This window comes from Bombina bombina, chromosome 3, assembly GCF_027579735.1.
Source record: "Bombina bombina isolate aBomBom1 chromosome 3, aBomBom1.pri, whole genome shotgun sequence".
Lineage (NCBI taxonomy): Eukaryota > Metazoa > Chordata > Amphibia > Anura > Bombinatoridae > Bombina > Bombina bombina.
Genome location: NC_069501.1, coordinates 503,067,877 through 503,085,602, shown reverse-complemented (window position 1 = coordinate 503,085,602; position 17,726 = coordinate 503,067,877). Strand labels below are relative to the sequence as shown.

Here is a 17,726-nt window from a genome sequence, read left to right as displayed (position 1 = left end):
CCTGATCCAGATTTATCTGAGGAGACAAATTTGCATAATCTCCATTCCACTGCCTGAGCATGCACAGCTGTAGTGGTCTGAGATGAAAGCGAGCAAACGGAATGATGTCCATTGCCGCCACCATCAATCCAATCACCTCCATGCACTGAGCCACCGATGGTCGAGGGTTGGACTGAAGAGCTCGGCATGTATTCAGAATCTTTAACTTTCTGACTTCCGTCAGGAAAATTTTCATGGATATAGAATCTATTAGAGTTCCCAAGAAGGGAAACCTTGTCTGTGGAATTAGGGAACTCTTTTCTAGATTCACCTTCCACCCGTGAGTCCTCGCAAAGGACAGAACCATGTCTGTATGAGATTTTGTCAGTTGGTAAGACGACGCCTGGATCAGAATATCGTCCAGATAAGGTGCCACTGCAATGCCCCGCGGCCTGAGAACCGCCAGAAGAGACCCTAGAACCTTCGTGAAGATCCTGGGTGCAGTGGCCAACCCGAAGGGAAGAGCCACGAACTGAAAATGTTTGTCCAGGAAGGCAAACCATAGGAATTGGTGATGATCCTTGTGGATAGGAATATGAAGATATGCATCCTTCAAGTCCACGGTAGTCATATATTGACCCTCCTGGATCAATGGCAGAATTGTTCGAATAGTCTCCATCTTGAAGGATGGGACTCTGAGAAACTTGTTTAGACTTTTGAGATCTAAAATGGGTCGAAACGTGCCCTCTTTTTTGGGGACCACGAAAAGATTTGAGTAAAACCCCTGCCCCTGTTCCAGTATTGGAACGGGACGAATTACTCCCATAGTAGAGAGGTCTCTTACACAACGTAAGAATGCCTCTCTTTTTATCTGGTCTACAGACAATCGTGAAAGAAGAAACCTCCCCCTTGGGAGAGAGTTTTTGAATTCCAGTTGATACCCTTGTGACACTATCTCCAATGTCCAGGGGTCCTGAACGTCTCTTACCCAAGCCTGGGCGAAGAAAGTAAGTCTGCCCCTACTAGATCCGGTCCCGGATCGGGGGCCGCCCCTTCATGCTGTCTTGGGAGCAGCAGCGGGCTTATTGAATTCTTTACCTTTGTTCCAAGCCTGGTTGGGTCTACAGACGGACTTGGCTGGAGCAAAATTCCCTTCCTGTTTAGCGGAAGAAGGAGAAGGGACTCCCTTGAAGTTCCGAAAGGAACGAAAATTATTCTGTTTACCCCTCAGTTTAGCTGCTTTATCCTGAGGTAGGAGATGACCCTTACCTCCCGAAATGTCAGAAATGATTTCTTTCAAGTCCGGCCCGAATAGGGTCTTTCCTTTGAAAGGAATAGCCAAAAGCTTTGACTTAGAGGACACATCAGCAGACCAAGATTTTAACCATAACGCCCTACGCGCTAAAATGGCAAATCCTGCATTCTTAGCCACCAATTTGGCAATCTGAAAGGCGGCATTCGTAATAAAAGAATTAGCCAGCTTAACCCCTTAATGACAACTGACGTACCAGGTACGTCCTGCAAAAACTAGCAGTTAGTGACAATGGACGTACCTGGTACGTCAGTTGTTTAAGAGAGTGCTGGAAGCGATCGCAATTGCTTCCAGCAGCTCTCAGGGTATTGCAGTGATGCCTCGATATGGAGGCATCCTGCAATACCTTTTAACAAGCCTCCGATGCAGAGAGAGCCACTCTGTGGCCCTCTCTGCATCGGTATCAATGGTGCAGAGTTCCGGGGGGAAGCAAAGAGCCGGCAGCGTGCGGGCGCGCGCGTGCACGTGGGGGGGGGCGCATGCACGTGGGGGAGGGCGTGCACGTGGGGGGGGGGGCGCGCGTGCACGTGGGGCGCGCGCGCATATTAGCCACTGACACCAATGAAAAAAAAAAAAGTTCAAAACATAAAAAAAAAAAAAATAATATATATAAAAGGATCGGGGGGGGGGGGGGGTTGGGGGTATTGAGGGGGGGCTGCTACACTACAGAAAAGTTTATAAATATTTTTGGGGGCAAAATTTATAAAATATTTTTGGGGGCAAATTGGGTACTGGCAGACAGCTGCCAGTACCCAAGATGGCGGCAATTAAGTAGCAGGGAGGGTTATAGAGCTGTTTGGTGGGGGATCAGGGAGGTTGGGGGCTAAGGCAGGGCTCCATTACAGCAGAATACATTTTTTTTAAAAATAAAATAAAAAAAACTCCTTTTATTTAGTACTGGCAGACTTTCTGCCAGTACTTAAGATGGCGGGGACATTTGTGGGGTGGGGGAGGGAAGAGAGCTGTTTGGGAGGGATCAGGGGGTGGGATGTGTCAGGTGGGAGGCTGATCTCTACACTAAAGCTAAAATTAACCCTGCCAGCGCCCTACAAGCTACCTAATTAACTCCTTCACTGCTGGGCATAATTCACGTGTTGTGCGCAGCAGCATTTAGCGGCCTTCTAATTACCAAAAAGCAACGCCAAAGCCATATATGTCTGCTATTTCTGAACAAAGGGGATCCCAGAGAAGCTTTTACAACCATTTGTGCCATAATTGCACAAACTGTTTGTGAATAATTTCAGTGAGAAACCTAAAATTGTGAAAAATTTAAAGGTTTTTTTTATTTGCTCGCATTTGGCTGTGAAATGGTGGCATGAAATATACCAAAATTGGCCTAGATCAATACTTGGAGTTGTCTACTACACTAAACTAAAGCTAAAATTAACCCTACAAGCTCCCTACATGCTCCCTAATTAACCCCTTCACTGCTGGGCATAAAACACGTGTGGTGCGCAGCGGCATTTAGCGGCCTTCTAATTACCAAAAAGCAACCCCAAAGCCATATAAGTCTGCTATTTCTGAACAAAGGCGATCCCAGAGAAGCATTTACAACCATTTGTGCCATAATTGCAGAAGCTGTTTGTAAATAATTTCAGTGGGAAACCTAAAGTTTGTGACAAAATGTGTGAAAAAGTGAACATTTTTTTTAATTTGATCGCATTTGGCGGTGAAACGGTGGCATGAAATATACCAAAATGGGCCTAGATCAATACTTTGGGATGTCTTCTAAAAAAAAATATATACATGTCAATGGATATTCAGGTATTCCTTACAGATATCAGTGTTCCAATGTAACTAGCGCTAATTTTGAAAAAAAAGTGGTTTGGAAATAGCGAAGTGCTACTTGTATTTATGGCCCTATAACTTACAAAAAAAGCAAAGAACATGTAAACATTGGGTATTTCTAAACTCAGGACAAAATTTAGAAACTATTTAGCATGGGTGTTTTTTAGTGGTTGTAGATGTGTAACAGATTTTGGGGGTCAAAGTTAGAAAAAGTGTGTTTTTTCCATTTTTTCCTCATATTTTATAATTTTTTTTATAGTAAATTATAAGATATAATGAAAATAATGGTATATTTAGAAAGTCCATTTAATGGCGAGAAAAACGGTATATAATATGTGTGGGTACAGTAAATGAGTAAGAGGAAAATTACAGCTGAACACAAACACCACAGAAATGTAAAAATAGCCATTGTCATTAAGGGTAAGAAAATTGAAAAATGGTCCGGTCATTAAGGGGTTCAGAGCCTTAATCCTACCTAGGATTTCCTCTAAAGGAGTCTCAGTCTTAAGAGACTCTTCTAAGGCGTCAAACCAAAAGGCTGCCGAAGTTGTAACTGGTACAATACAGGCCGTCGGTTGCAAAAGAAAACCTTGATGAATAAAGAACTTTTTCAGAAGACCTTCCAACTTTTTATCCATAGGATCTTTGAAAGCACACTGTCTTCAATAGGAATAGTTGTACGCTTAGCCAGGGTAGATACAGCTCCCTCCACCTTAGGGACTGTTTGCCAGGAATCCCGAACAGTGTCAGCTATGGGATACATTTTCTTAAAGTTAGGGGAAGGTGAGAACGGAATACCCGGTCTTTCCCATTCCCACGTAATAATTTCCGAGATTCTCTTAGGAACCGGAAAAACATCAGAGTAAGCAGGAACCTCTAAGTATTTGTCCATCTTAAACAATTTCTCTGGTGGCACCATAATAGAGTCACAGTCATCCAGAGTCGCTAAAACCTCCCAAAGTAACAGACGGAGGTGTTCAAGCTTAAAAACAGAAGGACATGACGTCCGAGTCTGTCTGAGGTAACACTTCCCTAGTCAGAAAGTTCCCCCTCAGACAGAAGTTCCCTACCCCCCAAATCAGATCCTTGAGAGGGTACATCGGAAATAGCCATCAAAGCATCAGAAGTCGCAGGAATCATAGAAACTTCTGTTCTGCTGCGTTTGCCCTGAAACACTGGCAACTTAGATAAAACCTCTGTAAGGGTAGATGACATAACTGCAGCCATATCCTGCAGAGTAAATGAAGTGGACGCAGTTGAGGAACACGGCGTCGCTTGGGTGGGCGTTAAAGGTTGTGACGCTTGGGGAGAAAGTAGCGGCATACCCTGAATCTCATCAGTCTGAGGAGCATCCTTAGACATACTTGCATTAAAGAAAATCTGTTCTTTACATTGTAAGGCCCTTTCAGTACATGAGGGACAAAAAGTAAGAGGGGGTTCCACATTGGCATCTAAACACATAGAACAGGTACTTTCCTGAAGTTCAGACATGTTAAACAGACTAGCAATAATAGTTGTCCTTTACTTGATATATTTAGTCATGAGAGTCAGATCTTATAGACAGAAATGTTTTAATAAAAATGCCTACTGCGCCTTTAAAAAACAAAAAGCGCAACAATTTTTCTGCCAGCAGTATAATAACTTCTGCAGCGAAAACAAAGTGTCCTTATATGCACCAAATAACTTAACAAATACTGTTTCGTTTGTTCAGACATACTATTTACAGATTTTTATCACACTCCAGACACCGCACCTCGCCACAGCACTGCTGCGGCGCCTACCTGCCCCCAGACAACACTGATCTGTCGTGAGAAGCGCTCCCAAGTCTCTTTGCACCTCTGAGTGTACAAACTGACTTAGGCCACACCGGAGCCCAGTAATCTGCTGCCGATCCAGATGATAACTGCGCGACTGAGCGCGCAAAACTAGGCCCCGCCCACCATGGGCGTAACTCGAGCCGTACTGAGGCCCGAATGGGAAGCAAAAAATATATGTTGGATTTCTAGATCACGAACGAAAACGCCATGTGCCCCTCTAAAAACACACTCCAATAGCCAGTTATCCTCAATACAAATAACGACAGCCTTTAGGAATAAATCGCATCTCCCAGCGTCAGCCCACACTCAGCATAAGATAAGTGAACCCCATGGTCACTGCACAAACACACTGATAAGCAATAGAATAAAAGGGAATTCCAGGTACACCATTTCCATTTTGAATACCGTTACCCCTCCCCAGTACAGGGAAAAATGTCAGCCTGTTCTGATGTATCAAGTCTCCCCAGAATCAAATGACTGAACATACCTCAATGCTGATTGTAGCATGACACGGGTCTCCACAACGAAGATGTTTCTTTACAATACCTTCAACCGCTCTGTGGGAACCAACAGGATCTTAGAGAATATTTTGCTAAGATCATCAACAATCAGGGCAGAAATAAGTGTCTCCACTCCTCCTGGGAAGCTATTAACTGACCCTGAGAAAAATTAGTACTCACTGGTACCATTTTAAAACAAAAAAACTTCTTGATTGAAGAATCTAAACTAACACCTCACTTTACCTCTTCCTATCACTAACACAGGCAAAGAGAATGACTGGAGTGGGAGGGAAGGGAGGAGCTATATATATACAGCTCTGCTGTGGTGCTCTTTGCCTCCTCCTGCTAACCAGGAGGCGTAATCCCATAAGGATGAAATCCGTGGACTCGTCATATCTTGTAAAAGAAATACCTTTAGTAAAGGATGTGGTATCTAAATTGTGCCTTATTTCATAAGTATTGTCTTATTATTTTTGACCACCTCTCCTGTGGCGTCTTACTTGTGACAGGCAATACCTTTGGTGTAGGCTATAATCTGTAAAATGTACCTTATTCTGTAAGTTGTGTCTTACTTTGTAGCCGCTTCTCCTGTGGAGTCTTACATGTAACAGGCAAAGGATCTCTTCCGTCAGTTCCGTGATCACATGGGAAACTGTATCCAATTGCTGTGTTGGTAAGTCTCTCAATAGTGCGTGCACTATTTAAATTAGAGAAACTTGAATCCTCAGCTCCTACCGCTATACCTCATACATCCTCCGCCCTCTTTTTTGGGTAACCGGCAGGGTTGATGCAGCGGTTTTGGGAGTCACAAACACGTCCTCAGTTAGTGCTATTGGATATCATCTATGCGTTTTGGCTCGTAGAAAGCCTTTGTCAAGTGAATGCTGTCGGCATTTATCGATGTCGGGTGGACATGATCAGCTACAGCAGATCATGTCCGTCCGACATTTGATAAATCTACCCCAGAGACTGTAAAGGAATTCAAAATTGCCTGGGACACGCATAAGGCTATCCTAAGAAAAAAGTAACATGTAATATAGGTAGACTTGATGGGCCTTTTTGGTTCTTATCTACCTGCAAATTCTATGTTTCTATGTTTAAAATGAATTAATGGCTTATTCATAAAAACAACATTAATGGTTATAGCTTTCAGTATTAAAAGGCTTAGCATTGCTGTGGCAAACATTTTTTCCCCCTTAGGTGTCTGATAAACATACAGGTCTTTCCTTCAATCAATTCTACATTTGTAAACATACTTAGCAATCAATGCAAAAAAAACAATTTCAGGAATATTCTAGAAACTGCAGAACTAGATGATTAAACTTAAATGCATATTATTTTGAGCACCATATTATAGTCTTTATTTTATAGTTTGGGTTAATATTCTAAATATATTTTTGATAAAATACAATCTGCAAAAAGATTTACAAAATGTACATATACTTACGAGATAAAGTTAAATCAAATGGACTGATCACAATGTTCAGGTTTTCACAATTTTTTATTTCGTGATCATAAATATCTTGGCTCAGGATACCACCAACAAATTCTTTGTTTATCATATACTTAATTTCTTTCTGGGTGTTTGAAGATATCGAAAAATTCAATGTAAAATTTGCAGAATAATCCTCATCACTGTAAAAATGTGAAACATATGCATGTCATAGGTTTATATAGATATTTAAACAATGTATTAACAGAACAGCATAAGATAACTGCAGTCCTAAAAGTACAATAAAATAACCCCTGTAACACAGAAACAGTGATTTTTGGTAAGAGAAAGCATACATATATACATAAGATGCAAGTAGAGGAAGAGTGGCGTCCGTAAACATACAGGCTCTAGGGAACCAATATATAATAAAACAACACCTACAGAATGTAGGATCACAATCTTGTTACTAGTTAAAAGTAAATAAATAAGGCGTATTAAATAAATATATACGGCTAGATTTGGAGTTTGGCGGTAAAAGGGCTGTTAACGCTCCGCGGGTTTTTTTCTGGCCGCACCATAAATTTAACTCTGGTATCGAGAGTTCAAACAAATGCTGCGTTAGGCTCCAAAAAAGGAGCGTAGAGCATATTTAGCGCAAATGCAACTCTCGATACCAGAGTTGCTTACGGACGCGGCCGGCCTCAAAAACGTGCTCGTGCACGATTCTCCCATAGGAAACAATGGGGCTGTTTGAGCTGAAAAAAAACCTAACACCTGCAAAAAAGCAGCGTTCAGCTCCTAACGCAGCCCCATTGTTTCCTATGGGGAAACACTTCCTACGTCTGCACCTAACACTCTAACATGTACCCCGAGTCTAAACACCCCTAGCCTTACACTTATTAACCCCTAATCTGCCGCCCCCGCTATCGCTGACCCCTGCATTACACTTTTAACCCCTAATCTGCCGCTCCGTAAACCGCCGCCACCTACGTTATCCCTATGTACCCCTAATCTGCTGCCCTAACATCGCCGACCCCTATGTTATATTTATTAACCCCTAATCTGCCCCCCACAACGTCGCCGACACCTACCTACACTTATTAACCCCTAATCTGCCGACCGGAGCTCACCGCTATTCTAATAAATGTATTAACCCCTAAAGCTAAGTCTAACCCTAACACTAACACCCCCCTAAGTTAAATATAATTTTTATCTAACGAAATAAATTAACTCTTATTAAATAAATTATTCCTATTTAAAGCTAAATACTTACCTGTAAAATAAATCCTAATATAGCTACAATATAAATTACATTTATATTATAGCTATTTTAGGATTAATATTTATTTTACAGGTAACTTTGTATTTATTTTAACCAGGTACAATAGCTATTAAATAGTTAAGAACTATTTAATAGTTACCTAGTTAAAATAATTACAAATTTACCTGTAAAATAAATCCTAACCTAAGATATAATTAAACCTAACACTACCCTATCAATAAAATAATTAAATAAACTACCTACAATTACCTACAATTAACCTAACACTACACTATCAATAAATTAATTAAACACAATTGCTACAAATAAATACAATTAAATAAACTATCTAAAGTACAAAAAATAAAAAAGAACTAAGTTACAGAAAATAAAAAAATATTTACAAACATAAGAAAAATATTACAACAATTTTAAACTAATTACACCTACTCTAAGCCCCCTAATAAAATAACAAAGACCCCCAAAATAAAAAATTCCCTACCCTATTCTAAAATACAAAAATTACAAGCTCTTTTACCTTACCAGCCCTGAACAGGGCCCTTTGCGGGGCATGCCCCAAGAATTTCAGCTCTTTTGCCTGTAAAAAAAAACATACAATACCCCCCCCCCAACATTACAACCCACCACCCACATACCCCTAATCTAACCCAAACCCCCTTAAATAAACCTAACACTAATCCCCTGAAGATCTTCCTACCTTGTCTTCACCATCCAGGTATCACCGATCCGTCCTGGCTCCAAGATCTTCATCCAACCCAAGCGGGGGTTGGCGATCCATAATCCGGTGCTCCAAAGTCTTCCTCCTATCCGGCAAGAAGAGGACATCCGGACCGGCAAACATCTTCTCCAAGCGGCATCTTCTATGTTCTTCCATCCGATGACGACCGGCTCCATCTTGAAGACCTCCAGCGCGGATCCATCCTCTTCTTCCGACGACTAGACGACGAATGACGGTTCCTTTAAGGGACGTCATCCAAGATGGCGTCCCTCGAATTCCGATTGGCTGATAGGATTCTATCAGCCAATCGGAATTAAGGTAGGAATATTCTGATTGGCTGATGGAATCAGCCAATCAGAATCAAGTTCAATCCGATTGGCTGATCCAATCAGCCAATCAGATTGAGCTCGCATTCTATTGGCTGATCGGAACAGCCAATAGAATGCGAGCTCAATCTGATTGGCTGATTGGATCAGCCAATCGGATTGAACTTGATTCTGATTGGCTGATTCCATCAGCCAATCAGAAAATTCCTACCTTAATTCCGATTGGCTGATAGAATCCTATCAGCCAATCGGAATTCGAGGGACGCCATCTTGGATGACGTCCCTTAAAGGAACCGTCATTCGTCGTCTAGTCGTCGGAAGAAGAGGATGGATCCGCGCTGGAGGTCTTCAAGATGGAGCCGGTCGTCATCGGATGGAAGAACATAGAAGATGCCGCTTGGAGAAGATGTTTGCCGGTCCGGATGTCCTCTTCTTGCCGGATAGGAGGAAGACTTTGGAGCACCGGATTATGGATCGCCAACCCCCGCTTGGGTTGGATGAAGATCTTGGAGCCAGGACGGATCGGTGATACCTGGATGGTGAAGACAAGGTAGGAAGATCTTCAGGGGATTAGTGTTAGGTTTATTTAAGGGGGTTTGGGTTAGATTAGGGGTATGTGGGTGGTGGGTTGTAATGTTGGGGGGGGGGGGTATTGTATGTTTTTTTTTACAGGCAAAAGAGCTGAAATTCTTGGGGCATGCCCCGCAAAGGGCCCTGTTCAGGGCTGGTAAGGTAAAAGAGCTTGTAATTTTTGTATTTTAGAATAGGGTAGGGAATTTTTTATTTTGGGGGTCTTTGTTATTTTATTAGGGGGCTTAGAGTAGGTGTAATTAGTTTAAAATTGTTGTAATATTTTTCTTATGTTTGTAAATATTTTTTTATTTTCTGTAACTTAGTTCTTTTTTATTTTTTGTACTTTAGTTAGTTTATTTAATTGTATTTATTTGTAGCAATTGTGTTTAATTAATTTATTGATAGTGTAGTGTTAGGTTAATTGTAGGTAATTGTAGGTAGTTTATTTAATTATTTTATTGATAGGGTAGTGTTAGGTTTAATTATATCTTAGGTTAGGATTTATTTTACAGGTAAATTTGTAATTATTTTAACTAGGTAACTATTAAATAGTTCTTAACTATTTAATAGCTATTGTACCTGGTTAAAATAAATACAAAGTTACCTGTAAAAACAGAATTTATGTTTACCTGATAAATTTCTTTCTCCAACGGTGTGTCCGGTCCACGGCGTCATCCTTACTTGTGGGATATTCTCTTCCCCAACAGGAAATGGCAAAGAGCCCAGCAAAGCTGGTCACATGATCCCTCCTAGGCTCCGCCTACCCCAGTCATTCGACCGACGTTAAGGAGGAATATTAGCATAGGAGAAACCATATGGTACCGTGGTGACTGTAGTTAAAGAAAATAAATTATCAGACCTGATTAAAAAAACCAGGGCGGGCCGTGGACCGGACACACCGTTGGAGAAAGAAATTTATCAGGTAAACATAAATTCTGTTTTCTCCAACATAGGTGTGTCCGGTCCACGGCGTCATCCTTACTTGTGGGAACCAATACCAAAGCTTTAGGACACGGATGAAGGGAGGGAGCAAATCAGGTCACCTAAATGGAAGGCACCACGGCTTGCAAAACCTTTCTCCCAAAAATAGCCTCAGAAGAAGCAAAAGTATCAAACTTGTAAAATTTGGTAAAAGTGTGCAGTGAAGACCAAGTCGCTGCCCTACATATCTGATCAACAGAAGCCTCGTTCTTGAAGGCCCATGTGGAAGCCACAGCCCTAGTGGAATGAGCTGTGATTCTTTCAGGAGGCTGCCGTCCGGCAGTCTCGTAAGCCAATCTGATGATGCTTTTAATCCAAAAAGAGAGAGAGGTAGAAGTTGCTTTTTGACCTCTCCTTTTACCTGAATAAACAACAAACAAGGAAGATGTTTGTCTAAAATCCTTTGTAGCATCTAAATAGAATTTTAGAGCGCGAACAACATCCAAATTGTGCAACAAACGTTCCTTCTTTGAAACTGGTTTCGGACACAGAGAAGGCACGATAATCTCCTGGTTAATGTTTTTGTTAGAAACAACTTTCGGAAGAAAACCAGGTTTAGTACGTAAAACCACCTTATCTGCATGGAACACCAGATAAGGAGGGGAACACTGCAGAGCAGATAATTCTGAAACTCTTCTAGCAGAAGAAATTGCAACTAAAAACAAAACTTTCCAAGATAATAACTTAATATCAACGGAATGTAAGGGTTCAAACGGAACCCCCTGAAGAACTGAAAGAACTAAATTGAGACTCCAAGGAGGAGTCAAAGGTTTGTAAACAGGCTTAATTCTAACCAAAGCCTGAACAAAGGCTTGAACATCTGGCACAGCTGCCAGCTTTTTGTGAAGTAACACCGACAAGGCAGAAATCTGTCCCTTCAGGGAACTTGCCGATAATCCTTTTTCCAATCCTTCTTGAAGGAAGGATAGAATCCTAGGAATCTTAACCTTGTCCCAAGGGAATCCTTTAGATTCACACCAACAGATATATTTTTTCCAAATTTTGTGGTAAATCTTTCTAGTTACAGGCTTTCTGGCCTGAACAAGAGTATCGATAACAGAATCTGAGAAACCTCGCTTCAATAAAATCAAGCGTTCAATCTCCAGGCAGTCAGCTGGAGTGAAACCAGATTCGGATGTTCGAACGGACCCTGAACAAGAAGGTCTCGTCTCAAAGGTAGCTTCCAAGGTGGAGCCGATGACATATTCACCAGATCTGCATACCAAGTCCTGCGTGGCCACGCAGGAGCTATCAAGATCACCGACGCCCTCTCCTGATTGATCCTGGCTACCAGCCTGGGAATGAGAGGAAACGGCGGAAACACATAAGCTAGTTTGAAGGTCCAAGGTGCTACTAGTGCATCCACTAGAGCCGCCTTGGGATCCCTGGATCTGGACCCGTAACAGGGAACTTTGAAGTTCTGACGAGAGGCCATTAGATCCATGTCTGGAATGCCCCACAGCTGAGTGACTAGGGCAAAGATTTCCGGATGGAGTTCCCACTCCCCCGGATGCAATGTCTGACGACTCAGAAAATCCGCTTCCCAATTTTCCACTCCCGGGATGTGGATAGCAGACAGGTGGCAGGAGTGAGACTCCGCCCATAGAATAATCTTGGTCACTTCCTCCATCGCTAGGGAACTCCTTGTTCCCCCCTGATGGTTGATGTACGCAACAGTCGTCATGTTGTCTGATTGAAACCGTATGAACTTGGTCCTTGCTATCTGAGGCCAAGCCTTGAGAGCATTGAATATCGCTCTCAGTTCCAGAATATTTATCGGTAGAAGAGATTCTTCCCGAGACCAAAGACCCTGAGCTTTCAGGGATCCCCAGACCGCGCCCCAGCCCGTCAGACTGGCGTCGGTCGTGACAATGACCCACTCTGGTCTGCGGAATGTCATCCCTTGTGACAGGTTGTCCAGGGACAGCCACCAACGGAGTGAGTCTCTGGTCCTCTGATTTACTTGTATCTTTGGAGACAAGTCTGTATAGTCCCCATTCCACTGACTGAGCATGCATAGTTGTAATGGTCTTAGATGGATGCGCGCAAAAGGAACTATGTCCATTGCCGCTACCATCAACCCGATCACTTCCATGCACTGAGCTACGGAAGGAAGAGGAACGGAATGAAGGATCCGACAAGAGTCCAGAAGCTTTGTTATTCTGGCCTCTGTTAGAAAAATCCTCATTTCTGAGGAATCTATAATTGTTCCCAAGAAGGGAACCCTTGTTGACGGGGATAGAGAACTCTTTTCCACGTTCACTTTCCAGCCGTGAGATCTGAGAAAGGCCAGGACGATGTCCGTGTGAGCCTTTGCTCGAGGGAGGGACGACGCTTGAATCAGAATGTCGTCCAGGTAGGGTACTACTGCAATGCCCCTTGGTCTTAGCACCGCTAGAAGGGACCCTAGTACCTTTGTGAAAATCCTTGGAGCAGTGGCTAATCCGAAAGGAAGCGCCACGAACTGGTAATGTTTGTCCAGGAATGCAAACCTTAGGAACCGATGATGTTCCTTGTGGATAGGAATATGTAGATACGCATCCTTTAAATCCACCGTGGTCATGAATTGACCTTCCTGGATGGAAGGAAGGATAGTTCGAATGGTTTCCATCTTGAACGATGGGACCTTGAGAAATTTGTTTAAGATCTTGAGATCTAGGATAGGTCTGAACGTTCCCTCTTTTTTGGGAACTATGAACAGATTGGAGTAGAACCCCATCCCTTGTTCTCTCAATGGAACAGGATGAATCACTCCCATTTTTAACAGGTCTTCTACACAATGTAAGAACGCCTGTCTTTTTATGTGGTCTGAAGACAACTGAGACCTGTGGAACCTCCCCCTTGGGGGAAGTCCCTTGAATTCCAGAAGATAACCCTGGGAGACTATTTCTAGCGCCCAAGGATCCAGAACATCTCTTGCCCAAGCCTGAGCGAAGAGAGAGAGTCTGCCCCCCACCAGATCCGGTCCCGGATCGGGGGCCAATATTTCATGCTGTCTTGGTAGCAGTGGCAGGTTTCTTGGCCTGCTTTCCCTTGTTCCAGCCTTGCATTGGTCTCCAAGCTGGCTTGGCCTGAGAAGTATTACCCTCTTGCTTAGAGGACGTAGCACCTTGGGCTGGTCCGTTTTTACGAAAGGGACGAAAATTAGGTCTATTTTTTGCCTTGAAAGGCCGATCCTGAGGAAGGGCATGGCCCTTACCCCCAGTGATATCAGAGATAATCTCTTTCAAGTCAGGACCAAACAGCGTTTTCCCCTTGAAAGGAATGTTTAGTAGCTTGTTCTTGGAAGACGCATCAGCCGACCAAGATTTCAACCAAAGCGCTCTGCGCGCCACAATAGCAAACCCAGAATTCTTAGCCGCTAACTTAGCCAATTGCAAAGAGGCGTCTAGAGTGAAAGAATTAGCCAATTTGAGAGCATTGACTCTGTCCATAATCTCCTCATAAGGAGGAGAGTCACTATCGAGCACCTTAATCAGTTCATCAAACCAGAAATATGCGGCTGTAGTGACAGGGACAATGCATGAAATGGGTTGTAGAAGGTAACCCTGCTGAACAAACATCTTTTTAAGCAAACCTTCTAATTTTTTATCCATAGGATCTTTGAAAGCACAACTATCCTCTATGGGAATAGTGGTGCGTTTGTTTAAAGTAGAAACCGCTCCCTCGACCTTGGGGACTGACTGCCATAAGTCCTTTCTGGGGTCGACCATAGGAAACAATTTTTTAAATATGGGGGGAGGGACGAAAGGAATACCGGGCCTTTCCCATTCTTTATTAACAATGTCCGCCACCCGCTTGGGTATAGGAAAAGCTTCTGGGAGCCCCGGCACCTCTAGGAACTTGTCCATTTTACATAGTTTCTCTGGGATGACCAAAGTTTCACAATCATCCAGAGTGGATAATACCTCCTTAAGCAAAATGCGGAGATGTTCCAATTTAAATTTAAATGTAATCACATCAGATTCAGCCTGCTGAGAAATGTTCCCTAAATCAGTAATTTCTCCCTCAGACAAAACCTCCCTGGCCCCCTCAGATTGGGTTAGGGGCCCTTCAGAGATATTAATATCAGCGTCGTCATGCTCTTCAGTAACTAAAACAGAGCATCCACGCTTACGCTGACAAGGGTTCATTTTGGCTAAAATGTTTTTGACAGAATTATCCATTACAGCCGTTAATTGTTGCATAGTAAGGAGTATTGGCGCGCTAGATGTACTAGGGGCCTCCTGAGTGGGCAAGACTCGTGTAGACGAAGGAGGGAATGATGCAGTACCATGCTTACTCCCCTCACTTGAGGAATCATCTTGGGCATCATTGTCATTATCACATAAATCACATTTATTTAAATGAATAGGAATTCTGGCTTCCCCACATTCAGAACACAGTCTATCTGGTAGTTCAGACATGTTAAACAGGCATAAACTTGATAAGAAAGTACAAAAAACGTTTTGAAATAAAACCGTTACTGTCACTTTAAATTTTAAACTGAACACACTTTATTATTGCAATTGCGAAAAAACATGAAGGAATTGTTCAAAATTCACCAAACTTTCACCACAGTGTCTAAAAGCCTTGAAAATATTGCACACCAATTTTGGAAGCTTTAACCCTTAAAATAACGGAACCGGAGCCGTTTTAAGCTTTAACCCCTTTACAGTCCCTGGTATCTGCTTTGCTGAGACCCAACCAAACCCAAAGGGGAATACGATACCAAATGACGCCTTCAGAAGTCTTTTATAAGTATCAGAGCTCCTCTCACATGCGACTGCATGCCATGCCTCTCAAAAACAAGTGCGCAACACCGGCGCGAAAATGAGACTCTGCCTATGCTTTGGGAAAGCCCCTAAAGAATAAGGTGTCTAAAACAGTGCCTGCCGATATTATTATATCAAAATACCCAGAATAAATGATTCCTCAAGGCTAAATAAGTGTTAATATCAATCGATTTAGCCCAAAAAAAGGTCTACAGTCTAAATAAGCCCTTGTGAAGCCCTTATTTACAATCGTAATAAACATGGCTTACCGGATCCCATAGGGAAAATGACAGCTTCCAGCATTACATCGTCTTGTTAGAATGTGTCATACCTCAAGCAGCAAAGGACTGCAAACTGTTCCCCCAACTGAAGTTAATTGCTCTCAACAGTCCTGTGTGGAACAGCCATGGATTTTAGTTACGGTTGCTAAAATCATTTTCCTCATACAAACAGAATTCTTCATCTCTTTTCTGTTTCTGAGTAAATAGTACGTACCAGCACTATTTGAAAATAACAAACTCTTGATTGAATAATGAAAAACTACAGTTAAACACTAAAAAACTCTAAGCCATCTCCGTGGAGATGTTGCCTGTACAACGGCAAAGAGAATGACTGGGGTAGGCGGAGCCTAGGAGGGATCATGTGACCAGCTTTGCTGGGCTCTTTGCCATTTCCTGTTGGGGAAGAGAATATCCCACAAGTAAGGATGACGCCGTGGACCGGACACACCTATGTTGGAGAAATAAATATTAATCCTAAAATAGCTATAATATAAATGTAATTTATATTGTAGCTATATTAGGATTTATTTTACAGGTAAGTATTTAGCTTTAAATAGGAATCATTTATTTAATAAGAGTTAATTTATTTCGTTAGATAAATATTATATTTAACTTAGGGGGGTGTTAGTGTTAGGGTTAGACTTAGCTTTAGGGGTTAATACATTTATTAGAATAGCGGTGAGCTCCGGTCGGCAGATTAGGGGTTAATAATTGAAGGTAGGTGTCGGCGATGTTAGGGAGGGCAGATTAGGGGTTAATACTATTTATGATAGGGTTAGTGAGGCGGATTAGGGGTTAATAACTTTATTATAGTAGCGCTCAGGTCCGCTCGGCAGATTAGGGGTTAATAAGTGTAGGTAGGTGTCGGCGACGTTGTGGGGGGCAGATTAGGGGTTAATAAATATAACATAGGGGTCGGCGATGTTAGGGGCAGCAGATTAGGGGTACATAGGGATAACGTAGGTGGCGGCGATTTGCGGTCGGAAGATTAGGGGTTAATTATTTTAAGTAGCTTGCGGCGACGTTGTGGGGGGCAAGTTAGGGGTTAATAAATATAATATAGGGGTCGGCGGGGTTAGGGGCAGCAGATTAGGGGTACATAAGTATAACGTAGGTGGCGGTCGGCAGATTAGGGGTTAAAAATTTTAATCGAGTGGCGGCGATGTGGGGGGACCTCGGTTTAGGGGTACATAGGTAGTTTATGGGTGTTAGTGTACTTTAGGGTACAGTAGTTAAGAGCTTTATAAACCGGCGTTAGCCAGAAAGCTCTTAACTCCTGCTTTTTTCAGGCGGCTGGAATCTTGTCGTTAGAGCTCTAACGCTCACTGCAGAAACGACTCTAAATACCAGCGTTAGAAAGATCCCATTGAAAAGATAGGCTACGCAAATGGCGTAGGGGGATCTGCGGTATGGAAAAGTCGCGGCTGTAAAGTGAGCGTTAGACCCTTTAATCACTGACTCCAAATACCAGCGGGCGGCCAAAACCAGCGTTAGGAGCCTCTAACGCTGGTTTTGACGGCTACCGCCGAACTCTAAATCTAGGCCATAGTATTTAATAAAGAAAATTAAAAAAAAAAATTTGATAAAACAAATATAGTGCTATATAATTATTTGTGGCAACAACTTTAAAAAGAGTATAAAAGTTTTTAAGCAAAAATTGCTTGTAGTTTAAAAAAAAAAAAAAAAAAGTGTATACCAGTTGCTCCAGATCGAAAAAAACACATTGCTTCAGGGCGGCCTGTGCCTTTTTTAAAATAAAGTGTTACTTGGTAGTTAGTAGTATCATAATTTAGTACTGTGGTAGTTCCGTGATGCGGTGATATTTTACCCTGTTTCAGGACCTTATGTTAACGGTACCTTGTATTCCTGATCGTACTGATCGGTGTAGCCTCTAAGTGTTGTAGTCAGTGTTTTACAGCCGTTACGATGTCCGTGATGTCATGTGATCTTTCAAATGACCAATCCTAATGCAGATCCTCC

The 17,726-nt window shown here is 42.4% G+C and overlaps 1 protein-coding gene across 1 annotated transcript in view; it reads right to left on the bottom strand.

Moving 5' to 3' along the window:
• Positions 1-17,726, bottom strand: part of C3H3orf52 (chromosome 3 C3orf52 homolog) — a gene marked incomplete in the record, with an annotated part of 327,789 nt that overhangs the window by 32,719 nt on the left and 277,344 nt on the right. The window contains 1 exon segment of the mRNA XM_053706875.1: positions 6,844-7,031. Within this exon segment, the coding sequence (XP_053562850.1) occupies positions 6,844-7,031 (188 nt within the window).